General features: G+C 35.3%; 2 protein-coding genes across 2 annotated transcripts; one reads left to right on the forward strand and one right to left on the reverse strand.

The window, feature by feature from the left end:
- Positions 1–731: 731 nt before the first annotated feature.
- On the forward strand, positions 732–5,353 carry LOC104226426 (ribulose-1,5 bisphosphate carboxylase/oxygenase large subunit N-methyltransferase, chloroplastic). Its single transcript, XM_009778423.2, has 6 exons — positions 732–1,281; positions 1,712–1,740; positions 2,642–2,853; positions 3,047–3,172; positions 3,568–3,972; positions 4,728–5,353. The coding sequence occupies exons 1-6, from the start codon at positions 794–796 to the stop codon at positions 4,941–4,943; spliced, it is 1,476 nt and encodes a 491-aa protein (XP_009776725.1). The 5' UTR covers positions 732–793; the 3' UTR covers positions 4,944–5,353.
- Positions 5,354–5,766: 413 nt separating this feature from the next.
- LOC104226425 (rhamnogalacturonan I rhamnosyltransferase 1) lies at positions 5,767–11,824 on the reverse strand. The gene is made up of 8 exons (XM_009778422.2): positions 11,050–11,824; positions 9,285–9,352; positions 9,035–9,123; positions 8,793–8,955; positions 8,203–8,492; positions 7,141–7,345; positions 6,593–6,750; positions 5,767–6,508 (listed from the first exon to the last, which is right to left on the reverse strand). Exons 1-8 carry the CDS (start codon positions 11,309–11,311, stop codon positions 6,235–6,237), a joined length of 1,509 nt encoding a protein of 502 aa, XP_009776724.1. The 5' UTR covers positions 11,312–11,824; the 3' UTR covers positions 5,767–6,234.
- Between the last annotated feature and the right edge of the window lie 962 nt (positions 11,825–12,786).

Below are 12,786 nucleotides of genomic sequence, written 5' to 3' on the forward strand. Positions count from 1 at the left end.
TATTATGATTTAGCTTATTTACGATAAATAGTGTAATGAGTAATACAATTTAACTATTATAGTAGTTTGTTTGTCTTATTTTTCAGGTTACCAATTCTTCTTATAATGGAAAAATATACTTGTAATAATATTTTATATGTCTTGATAATGTAAAAAAAAATCTTATATTGTTAATGTATAAAAATTAAAACTCATATTAATATTGTTCAACGAAAACAATGGATGAAAAAATTGAGAAAAATGCTCCTTGCTTATAGCCAAGCTTCTTTTTTTTTGGCAAAGTTCTTCTTCTTCTTTTTGTCAAAAGTACTTTCAGGTGTTTAGCCAAGTTTTTAGAAGCACAAAAGTGTTTTTGAATAGAAGTAGAAGTTACTTTTGAGAAGCTGGAAAAAAAAATAATTTCTTCCAAAAAGTACTTTTTGAGAATTATCTAAGAGATAATATACTTAGAAGTATTTTTTAAAAAGGTTCGCTAAACAGTAATTGCTGGTCAAAAGTATTTTTCAAATTAATTAGCCAAATACAAATTACTTCTCCCAAAAGTATAAAAATTATATTTTAAAATAAAAATAAATTATTTTAAAATAAGCTGATTTTCGGGATTTAGCCAAACGCACTATTAGTTGGTTTAAGGAAAATAATGTCACCTAGTTTGACTGAATTTCCGCAAATTGGCAACAAAAAAAAAAAAAAAAAAAAGTGTTAACTGTATGACAACCTCATCTGGAAATCTGGCAACTGTAAAGCCAGTGTCTTTAACAAACACTCACTGGAACCAAAGCTAACCAGAAAAATGGCTTCAGTTTTCTCTGTACACCCTTTACCTTCTTCTTCATTCCTCTGTCCCCTCAAAACCACAAAATCAAGAACAAAGCAATATCAAACTTGTTACACTTACCAAAAACCAATCTTGATAAATTCACTTCAATTAACAGAACTTGACCCAAAAATACCAGAACCAGTTCAAACATTTTGGCAGTGGCTATGTAAAGAAGGGGTTGTAACAGCAAAGACACCGGTAAAGCCAGGAATTGTACCAGAAGGTTTAGGACTTGTTGCTAAAAGAGATATAGCTAAAGGTGAAACTGTTTTAGAAGTTCCTAAAAGATTTTGGATTAATCCAGATGCAGTTGCTGAATCTGAAATTGGTAATGTTTGTAGTGGATTGAAACCTTGGATTTCTGTTGCACTTTTCTTGCTTAGAGAAAAATGGAGAGATGATTCCAAGTGGAAATATTATATGGATGTTCTTCCAAAGTCTACTGATTCTACTATATATTGGTGGGTTTGCCTTTAATTTTTATTTTTTTATAATAATTTTTGTCCTTGTTTGTAACAGTAGTTTTAGTATATAAGTTTACGTAAGTCGTGTATTTTCGTATTCCTAGACTTCTGTTATTGCTTGTTGTTGCTTTCATTCCGGTTTTCCGATGGCATTACTTAGTCTTAGTCTTTATTTTCGCTTCGGTTTTCTGATTGGTTTGCTTGTTGATGCCCCTTCCTTTTATCTTTTTCCTGAGCCAAGGTCTACCAAAAATAACCTCCTAAAGGTAGGAGTAAGGTTTGCATACACACTCCCCTCCTCACTACCCTCCCCAAACCCCATTCGTAAGATTACACTGAGTTTGTTATTTTTTTTTAATAATAAATACTGTTGTATTTGGAAGTTATGTTGCTGATGAAGGTTGCTTTGTATGTTATTCCAGTGCAGGTCTGAAGAGGAGCTCTCTGAGATTCAAGGTAATTTGGTTTCTTTGTACAAAATGCTATTTACAAGAAAATTGGAGATATTTATGTTCACTGTTTTATAGAGTTAAGTTATATACACTAACAATATAAAGAATTTTTACATTATCAATGTAGTTAAGTTTAGCGTGTGATAGCATGTTAGTTATCATTTTTACCAGGTTACTAATTATGTAATGTTTATTTTGGAGATTTACTCATCACACCCTCTTGAGTGCGGCTATTCCCCCGGACCCTGCATGAATGCGGAATGCTTTGTGCACTGGGCTACCCTTTTTCTCCGAGATTTACCTATGATGACCTTATAAATAACCTGATTGTGTAAATATCTCTTGCACAATCAGTGGGTAAAGCTTAAACTCTTGTTTCAATACTAAAGGAACACTTTGTGACAAAGTACTCGCGGTCTTCCCTTGCATTTCCATGGGAGTTTGTTTTCATGCCTTAAACCCGTGACCTTCCCGCTACCAAAGAGAAACTCTACCATTGCATCAACGCTCACACTCATTGTTTTATTATTGTTATCGTCTTAGAATTATGGAGTATCGAGAGTTGTTATTATTTGGTTACATAATCCCTTGAAATTGGTTTTTGCTTTGCAGCTTTGGTTGCAATCTTGTATTATGTTGTAGGCTAGTTGATGGTTTTCCTGTGACCTATGAAACTGAGATCTCGTATGACTTCGTTAGAGAAATTGGTATGCCTTTATATAGGATAGTTACATGATTTTCTTGATTATACTCCATAATCAGTATGTAGAATGGGATGACATTGTCTCTAAATGAAGGTGAAACGGCTCTTAGATAAGAAATGAGTTTCTTCTTGTTTCGCCAAATGAGAATTAAGGTTTTTTCGGGTATTTTTAATTAATTTGTTTGTCATGCAATGTTTGCAGGGACTCAACTGTTAAGCACGACGCTGAGTGTGAAAGATTATGTGCAAAATGAATTTCAAAAAGTGGAAGAAGAAGTCATACTTCGTAACAAGCAGCTTTTCCCTTTTCCTATAACTTTGGATGATTTCTTCTGGGCATTTGGAATACTCAGATCAAGGGCATTTTCCCGTCTTCGGAATCAAAATCTTATTCTCGTCCCCTTTGCTGACCTGGTAAGATTCTAGGTAAATGAAAATCACTTAGATAGTGATGAACAACTACTTACAGACGAGTATCAATTAAGACCGAGAACAGTTAACAGAGTTTCTTTGTTTGTTAAAGTTATCTTTGGATATTGCATATCATCATACTTTTTGGCTATAAATCAATTGGTGAATAATGTTATATAAATGGTTTAATTGTCAGACAAACCACAATGCCAGAGTGACAACAGAAGATCACGCGCATGAAGTTAGGGGACCAGCCGGTCTGTTCTCGTGGGATTTGTTATTTTCTTTAAGAAGTCCATTGAAACTTAAAGCTGGAGACCAGGTAAGGAGTTCTTCAAAATTCAAAAACTCTCTTCACTTGACAAATCAACTAGCAGGACAAGTTACTCTGCTTGTTGTTCATCGAAAAGCTAACATTGTAACAACAGCCCGGTGCACTAAGCTTCCGCTATGCGCGGGGTCCAGGGAAGGGCCGGACAGGGGTCTACTGTACGCAGCCTTATCCTGCATTTCTGCAAGAGGTTGTTTCCACAGCTCAAACCCGTGACGTCCTGGTCATATGACAGCAACTTTACTAGTTGCGCTATGGAAAAACTAACATATTGTGAAAACTAATATTCATTACTTCCTGCCTCGTAATTGCATGTGTTATGTAGCAGTTGTTGTTGGTTCATCTAATTGCTACAGCTCACTTATATAGATGTGGTGATTTGACAGCTTTTCATCCAATACGACCTGAACAAAAGTAATGCTGATATGGCGCTTGACTATGGCTTCATCGAACCAAGTTCAGCTCGTGATGCGTTTACGTTAACATTAGAAATATCAGAGTCTGACGAGTTTTATGGAGACAAGCTGGATATAGCAGAGACAAATGACATAGGAGAAACTGCTTACTTTGACATAAAGATTGGACAATCTCTCCCTCCTACTATGATTCCATATCTGAGGCTGGTTGCCCTAGGCGGAACTGACGCTTTCCTACTAGAATCAATTTTCAGAAACTCCGTTTGGGGTCATCTTGGGTTGCCTGTCAGCAGAGCAAATGAGGAGCTCATATGTAAAGTCGTACGAGATGCATGCAAATCTGCACTTTCTGGCTATCAGACCACAATTGAAGAGGTAAATTTACATCATTAGAAGTATCAGTTGAGTTGCATTGCATTCAGCGGTAGAGTCACATGTACACACCCCTTTGTTGGAAATATACACTGTGTAGCTAGGTAATTTTTTTTTTTATATATTTACATATGAGGAGCTCATATGTAAAGTCGTACGAGATGCCTGGAAATCTGCACTTTCTGGCTATCATTCCACAATTGAAGAGGTAAATTTACATCATTAGAAGTATCAGTTGAGTTGCATTGCATTCAGTGGTAGAGCCACATGTACACACCCCTTTGTCGGAAAAATACACAGTGTAGCTAGGTAAAATATATTTTTTATGTTCAGTCAAACCTCCCTATAACAGTCTTGTCTGTTTCGCCATTTTTTTGGTACTATAGTGATGCGTTGTTATAGAGAACATATATTAAAACACAATATGAAAAATTGGTTCCAAAGAAAACTTGGCCGTTATAGTGAAGTGTTGTTAATAAAGGATGGGTAGTTATAGAGAGTTCTAACTGTATATATACTACATATTGACATCCCCTTGGCTTCTTCATGGGTTTACTTATTTATATTCTGACCCCCTTTAGTGAAAATCCAGGCTCCGCCACTGATTGCATTGAAACTTGTCCTACTATATCTTGGTCGTGCATGTTTCATTTTCACCTACCGCAAACTATTCTACTAAATGCTATGAATAAACCGCTTTATTTTTCCACTATGTAGTACATGTGATTTTATTTCCGGCATTGAACACTGTATTGCAGGATGAGAAACTGATGGAGGAAGGAAACCTCAGTACAAGGCTTCAGATAGCAGTTGGGATAAGATTAGGGGAGAAGAAGGTATTGAAACAAATCGACGATATCTTTAGGGAAAGGGAACTGGAACTAGATGAATTAGAATATTATGGGGAAAGGAGGCTTAAAGATCTTGGTCTTGTTGGAGAGCAAGGAGATATCATATTTTGGGAGCCAAAGTAAGGACACTTCTGTTGAATGCGGGATGCTTTGTGCACCGCGCTGCCCTTTTAGAGTAAGGACACGTCTGCTGATCTTATGATCAGTCTAGTTGAGTTATTATGGCTTGGACTTCAGAGTTTGCTTTTGTCTGATGTAAATAATGAAAGAGCAGTTCTATATTATCCTCTTGTGAAATCCTCAAGCATCAGAAGGAGAAGAGTTCAAGAGACAACATCAATCATCAGATTATTTCAAGGATTTAGTCTTATTGTGTTTAAGATTAATCTAAGCAACTGAAACCTTTGATTGAGGCCACCATTATCTTCCCATTGGGTCTCACATCTAAAGTTGTTACTTTCTGAAGATTTCACATTTTATGCATAGCAATGTAAAAGATATTTACACAATCAGTTGCTTGGGGTTAGGTTAGACCTCTTGGGTTTTTTTTTTTCTAGTATCAAAGGCAGTCAACGCGTTAGCCGTTCTTCCCCTATTGGACTTGTCAATATTTTGCTCTTTTCCTTCTCTCTTCCAGTTCTCCTCCCTCTACTTTATATTTGACAGGAGCGTATTTTATCTGAGTAATCCACAAACGACAAAAATCTCCCTTTTTCCTATCCAGATGAGGTCTCGAAAACCTTGCGCAAATTTTCGATGTGGTCAGTTCTTTCTTTTGAAATTACTACCAAATTATCCATGTAAAGCTCGCATATGTTATGTACTATATAAATTTGCTACTTCCTCTCACTTTCAAACAGAAGAAGATGCACTAGAACTGATAATCTATGGTCATCGAAGTATCAAACTCAACCAAGCTATCAGATTTCTCAGTACACAAAATAGATTTGCTTCAAGTACCCCTTTTGGGCATGACATTAAGATAAATATTCAAACTGTTACACTCTTTGCTCCACAAATCAGAGCATTTTAAATGTAACAAGGGTTATCTTCCTGTAAATAATTGTGGTATCATGTGACAATCAGCACAGTTCAACTTGTTGAAGAAAGCAAATACATATGAACAAAATGAATGAACACATTAACATGACACTTTCTTTTCTTTTTGACAAGTATGACACAATTGGTTTCTTCATTTTTTTCTGTTGCTTCTTCCAGTTATAAACTACCAATCTAAGAAAAACACCACTCCAACATGCCCGATGACCAAAGGCCGCATTCTGGCCTTTTGCTAACGGATCTCGAGTGTGTATACTCAACAATGTTACGCTTTTCGTTTTGCTTTCTTCACGAAATGCCTGTCGCATAACTATGGACTAAAAGTCCATCCAAGACGTGCTCTGAATTGCATATTTTATCGGACTGCAGTTGAATTATCAGGGCCTAACAAGTCATCACATCCTGCACTCTCGCACAGACACTCCTGTGGATTTGCATAGAAATAATCTTCTTCTTTTGGTTTATCTGCAATAACTTTGCGACGAGTCGGCTGTCCCATTCTTCCCTCATGTGACTGCCGGACTGCAGTTGTAAACTCATCCCATGGAAGTGTTCCATTCTGATGCATATCTAACAGTTGTACAAGTCTTTTGCGATCCAATCGAATGGTTTTTCTAAAACCAAGATACCTGCAACGGATCTATTCAGGAATCCTTTGACATAATAGTTGTTAACGTAACAGAATCATTAACAGCACAGTAGGTAATATGTACCTACGATGACCTTCAACAACTTTAGCCATGTTCCCATCGTAAGTAGGAACAAATACATTACTAGCAGTTGACACTATAAAATCGAGGGCTGCCATCTGAGATGAATGATTCTGGAACTGCCGTAACTCCCCAGGATCAAGCAGCATTTCCTTTTTCACCTGATATTTGAACATAAAATTAAAGCTTATATCAATCACATACCATGCTGATAGATAAAAGAATAATCAGCTAACAGTTTCCAGTTTTAGATGGAAAGATTAGCCGCAATGAAGTCCTCAGCCATAAAAGCTGGCAGTAGAACACGTCGAAGATTTTCCAATATATAGATCAAATTCCACATTTGTAAGTTCAAATGTCTCAAAGCATGTTGCGCTGTCAATGAACAATAGAATACATGCAATAGATTATAAAAAATGTTGGTTAAGGCACCTTTTACCTATTACAGGCAGCAAGTTATTGATAAATGTTTTAAGTAACAGCACTAAGATTGGTAGTTTAGATGTCGAGGCAAAGGACACAATCAGAGTAGAGGAGCACTAATCACTTACAATCTTTGGGAAGGCAGCTCTCAAAGCAGCAAGCCTCCTTTCACCTCCGTAAATGTCACCAGATGCAATATATATTTGTACGTCTTTTTCAAAACCCAATGCTTGCAGAATCAAAGCTGCCTCCTCTGGGGTGAGGGGACACAAGCCCTGAGATCTCCTCTCGTCAGATATAATCTCTTTCTCCTTCCACCATGGGAATGCATACCTGAGGAAACAATGGGAACCAGAATGGATTTTACTATATAGACAACAGATTTCCGCATTGGTCAAGACGAAAAGGTGAAATAGAGAAAATTGTATTGGTCGGAGCGGGAGAACCAAGAGAAACCATTAAATCATTCAACAATGTTAAACATCAAATTCATTAGCACTACTGCTACCATCAAGCTGCAGTTTAGCTGTCGGGGCCCATATACTGAAAAATTACATGGAGTTACATAAATGTTGCAACATCGTCTCAATCAACAAACACCAAAAGCAAGTAAGCCGACAAGTTGGGATCAAATCTTTGATACTAGACAGGTCCTTATATAGTGAAATTTGATCCGGCTGTTGGTCTTATTGTAAGTCTGTGCATAGGGAAATCGTAAAATACCACCCGTGTTTTCCCTCTTTGTGCCTGGTTCGAATAAGCGGTTTAGGCAGAATTATATTTTGCACAAAGTGATCTTGAAAGAACAAGAACTATGCCTCAATCCAATAGTAGATGGCAACGGACATGCGAATCCTCAATATTCCTCTCATTCCAATACTCAACAATTAGCCTTTTACAACAAATTAGGGATCCCTCTTAACACTTGAGGCTCTGTACAAATTTCTGCTGACATACAAATCTTTAAACACACTAAAGAGACACTTGAAAATCACCAGATTTAATGTTAAGCGTACCAACCAACTAGGCCTCTAACTACTTGGTTTCACTTAGAATCGGTGCTAAGGCTGCACGGATTTCTAAGATTCTAAGCGATTATAGGTCTTTTTAGACAACTTCGTTTCACGTGATTTTGAAAAAAGAAAAAAGAGAATAAAACTAAAATACAAAAGTCATTCTTAGATTATCACCTTAATCGTTTGAGCTCCTCAGCTTCCTCTTCAGTGCAACCATGAGTGCAACCAGAGAATGCCAACATATCCATCTCATATCTTAGATGCAATGCTACAAATGGTCCTCTTGCCTGAAGCATACGTACTAATTTTTCTCCCAAAGCCTCAATCTCTGGAGTGAATTTCAGTGCCTGAAAATTCACCCGACATCTGAGTTTTTGAAGCTCAGGAGGCATCCCATTGTTTGCTAGTCTAGTATCTGTCTTGTTGAAATGTATCACTTGATGCTTGCTGAAGAGAGGCAGAATCTGCATTGTGTAGTCCAAATGCATTAGGGCAGGATAAACAAATGTAGCTGATGCATAAATTGCAACAGAGGAGAAATATCCAATTGTCAAAGTATTAGAATCACTGTATACAGACTGATTCCTATATCAAAAGCAGTACATGAAATTACATACAGCAAACACAATGGTACTTTGCATGTTGAGATGTATCGCGCCAAAACTTTATGATTTAAGCACTAGTCTTCTAAGTAAAAATGACAATGTCCACAGTCATGAATTGATAATATGATAAAGTTGTATTGCATAAACAAGTAGATAAACCTGTTGCAAGTAGTATTTTTCATTTGACCAGCTAACAGGAGGCATTACTAGTGGTTGGTATCCATATCTCCTGCTGAACCTCTTTGGCAATCTCTTTATTATCCGAACTTCATCTCTTAGTGAAGCAATGAAATGTCTCACATCAAAAATATCATCAAAATTGCTGCCAGGAAATGTTACAAGCTATTATAAAACACGAAGCAATAGGTCAAGGAAATACAACTACATAACACTAGAATTACCTAGGATCTGCCCAGAATGATGTTTTATCAAGCTCCGGGACAACCAAAGTTAGATTCAGAAGCCGTGCAACAGTCACCATGTCACAGATCTACACTCAAAAAATGGAGGAATTATTTACAGATTAGGAGTATGAATTGAAATTATGGAAGCCTACTTTAGTTTGAATACAGTTTCCAGAGTTCCCAACTTCCTAGCCATTTGAATTTAATATTAATGTATAAAGAAAAAGCGGAAGGAACAAATACTAACGGCTGCACGCATTTGATTCAAGCCACCATTGCAGGACACTTGAAGAAACCCATTATTTGTATAATTTCCTGCATAATATCATGTATCAACGTTTTATGTATGTTAGATGACGAAGAATTTGGAACTCAAAGAAAGATACAGTTCCTATTAATATGTTACACCTATGAGACTGGGTGATGGTACTTTTGGTCACTAAATCTTCAGTTAGTACAATGGCAAAAATGAATTTCTTTTGGATAATTAAGTAAATCTTTAATTGATGCAAAACGGCACTAAATCATCCTAAAAGTATGTTCACATCTAGCTCCTTATGGTTGAGACATTTCTTTTTCTCTTTTTATTACTTCCTTACTGTTGAGACATTTCTTTTAGCAGCATTAATTTGCTCAAGAACTTCAGAAAATTTGTGTTTATACTTTCACGACTCATGCTAGACGATTAACCCTGGGAAAATGAGAAGATTATCAGACTTTTCACTCTATTTTGAATTAAGAAAATTCAATGTCTTAAAAAAAGAGAGCTGTAATAAGGAATGCTACAGAGAGGATTAGAGAAGAAAGTCTTTCATCCAGTCCCTTTCTCGCCTTTCCTTCAAGGGAACACAATGTCTTTTTGTTTTAAACTCTAGAAATTGCTTCCTACTAATTCAATTGATTGTTCCTCGACTGACTTAGCATAGATCCAATGAGTGACTTCATTAGCTTATCAGAATATATTTCTTTTAAATGGGAAAAATACATATATTCTGGCGCGCGAAGTCACTCATTGGATCTATGCTAAGTCAGTCGAGGAACATGAGTTTAAGGTTAGATATTTCAGATGTGGTGACTTCATTAGCTTTTCCGAATATATTTAGTATAATGGTTCCATTTTTCAGAATGGTTACAGCAGCAAGTCTCAAGATTACAGGACCTAGATTACAGAAATTTAATTGCATCTATCCAAAGTAAACCAATTACCAGAGGGAAATACATCATTAAATGGATACCAATTTGGAACAAAAAGAAGATATTCAGAAGCAAATTTAAACTCTACCTAATTCTAACTAAAAACCTTTATGCTGGCATTTGGACACCATAGTGATAAAACTAAAAGGGAAGACAAATTGACTATTGACCATCACATTGGTAGTAGTAGTAGTAGTCTCTAGATTACAGAGCTGCAATGTTATGATCTCCAAATCGACAGATCTCAAGCTTAGGAAAACCACGCTCAGGTTTCCTCTCCTGCTTTTCTTTTTCTTATTTTGCGTTAGTCTATCTCAATCGATCAATCAATCTCAAACTAGTTGGGGTTCATTCCGCTCTATTTCGGTCCACTTCATTCAAATACTAAACCTTTGACTTTTTAGGCAAATTAGGGGTTCTCTAAAACTAACAGTCCTGTAAACCTCAAATAATATGTCTCTAACTAGACTAAAAAGTCTCTTGGCAAATACCAAACCTCATACAAGCATAACAACAACAACAACAACAACAACAACAACAACAACTACTACTACTACTACTATGTCCTAATCCCAACTAGTAGGCATTCGCCCATTAGAATCATTTGCTTTCTTTGGTATTCAGTTTTTAGCTAATGAATTACAACTAACCTAATATACAGCAAACAGATCACATACTACAATGGCACTACAACGACAACAACAACTATGCCTCAGTCCCAAACAAGTTTGCGACATACTTCAATGACATTAATTAACTAATTAAAGACTAATGAAAAATCATAAAACTGATACAGATTCAAGCACATGGAAACTCACTAGCTGGAAGAAGAGGCAAAGGAGAAGGCAAAGTCTCTTCAACATGAAGAGAGAGCTTAGTATATCCAGTAAAACCAGAAAACAAACGGGGATGATAAAGTTCCCAAACAGCAATAAGCTGAACCAAACATGTCCATATCAAAATGCTGGAACAAACCCTTATAAACCAAACTTTTAATCTTGTTCTCTGTATCACTTGCCCTTGTTGTAATGGTACTTTTTCACTTCTAATATGTACCTCACTCTCAGATCTAACCTCCATTTCTCAAATCATCACACCCCTCAAATCTTCCCATGCATGTGATAATAATACACAATTGCATCAAAACTTTAACCACATTGGAAAATGGTAAATTCTTGGCCCAGATTAACTAAAAGATTCAACACCCAAATGAAAAAAATTGAACTTTTGAAGACCCAATATGGCAAAGATTTGAACTTTGGAGCAAAACCAAGAAATGGGAAATTCCTACCCAGATTGGCTAAAAGATTCAAGACCCAAAATGAAAAAAGAAAAATAACCCAATATGGGGAAAAAATTCTGAACTTTGGATAAAAATCAAGAAATGGGAAAATGGGAAATATATGAATGAAGTAAAAGATGAGAAGCGGTGATGAAATTAAGTAAATTTAAGTTTTTAAGAATGCAGCAGAAGAAGAAAGGTGTAGTAGGGACAAGAGTCAATATTGCTTTAAATGAATTTTCCTTTGCGATCTTCTTATTGAAAGTTTTCTTCTCTGTAAAAAGATTTTAAAAAAAAATAATACTGTATCTGTCTTCAGGTTTCGTTGCAGGGATCTAATAAGAAAGAGAATGGCAGAGATGGGAGATCTCAGAATATATCAAGAAAGAAACAATAAATTAACTATTTAGCTTTGAATTTTTTACCCAATAAATGTACTCTTAAATATTTTATGTAAATTAACACTTCCATTTTAGTCTAGTCCAGATAATCATATTTTTATATTTAGTAAATTTTTAATTCTAATTTTTTCATTTTATCGTAAATATTTTATTTTTATAGGAACGACATGGTGTGTTTGAGCAAAACATTCAATGCATATTTTTGGCATGTTTTACATATACTTAGTTTAAATTTTAAGATTCAAAAGTCTTATTTATATTTTTAAATTTCGTATTTAGTCAAATAAAATACGTATAAACTGAAACGATGGAGTAATATGTAAGTTGAATACAAATGCACTCTTGAACAAGGACTGAATCTAAACATCTACTCCCTCCGTCTCAAATTATTTATCGTATTTCTCTTTTACACGCCTTTTAAGAAAATATTAATTAGGAGGGATATTAGACTATTTTATTCTTATTTATGATCTCTCTTTATTGAATATTTACTCTATTTATGTGTTATCTCCATCTTCAAAAATAATTACTATTAAGGATAAAATAAAAAAATATAATTAATTTTGTCTTAAACTTTTAAAATAATAAATAATTTGTGCAACTATTTTTTAAAATCACGATAGATATTTAAAACAGAGGGAGTATAATTTACTAACTTGATAATCACTAAATCAAAGCTTCCTTGGTCCAACAAATAATAATAACAGCAATAAATTGTTTTAGTTTATAAATCAAATCAAGCTTGAACTTGTGATTAAATTAATCAACCTTCAATTCTGAATTCTCTTTCATCTTAAATAAACAATTTCCACTTAAATAAACAAAAGAGAAAGAAAGATTCCCTTTGACCTATATCACGCCAGATAGTGCGT

The sequence above is a fragment of the Nicotiana sylvestris genome, chromosome 10 (genome assembly GCF_000393655.2).
Source record: "Nicotiana sylvestris chromosome 10, ASM39365v2, whole genome shotgun sequence".
Lineage (NCBI taxonomy): Eukaryota > Viridiplantae > Streptophyta > Magnoliopsida > Solanales > Solanaceae > Nicotiana > Nicotiana sylvestris.

Bases quoted from the DNA above. Each gene is read 5' to 3' on its own strand.
- LOC104226425 (XM_009778422.2), bottom strand. From the start codon at position 11,311: ATGGAGGTTAGATCTGAGAGTGAGGTACATATTAGAAGTGAAAAAGTA. The intron at 9,353-11,049 runs GTGAGTTTCCAT...GATATTATGCAG, and splicing joins TTTGCCTCTTCTTCCAGCTA to GAAATTATACAAATAATGGG. The intron at 8,493-8,792 runs GTTTATCTACTT...TACACAATGCAG, and splicing joins AAAAATACTACTTGCAACAG to ATTCTGCCTCTCTTCAGCAA.
- LOC104226426 (XM_009778423.2), top strand. From the start codon at position 794: ATGGCTTCAGTTTTCTCTGTACACCCTTTACCTTCTTCTTCATTCCTC. The intron at 1,741-2,641 runs GTAATTTGGTTT...CAATGTTTGCAG, and splicing joins GGAGCTCTCTGAGATTCAAG to GGACTCAACTGTTAAGCACG. The intron at 2,854-3,046 runs GTAAGATTCTAG...TTTAATTGTCAG, and splicing joins TCGTCCCCTTTGCTGACCTG to ACAAACCACAATGCCAGAGT.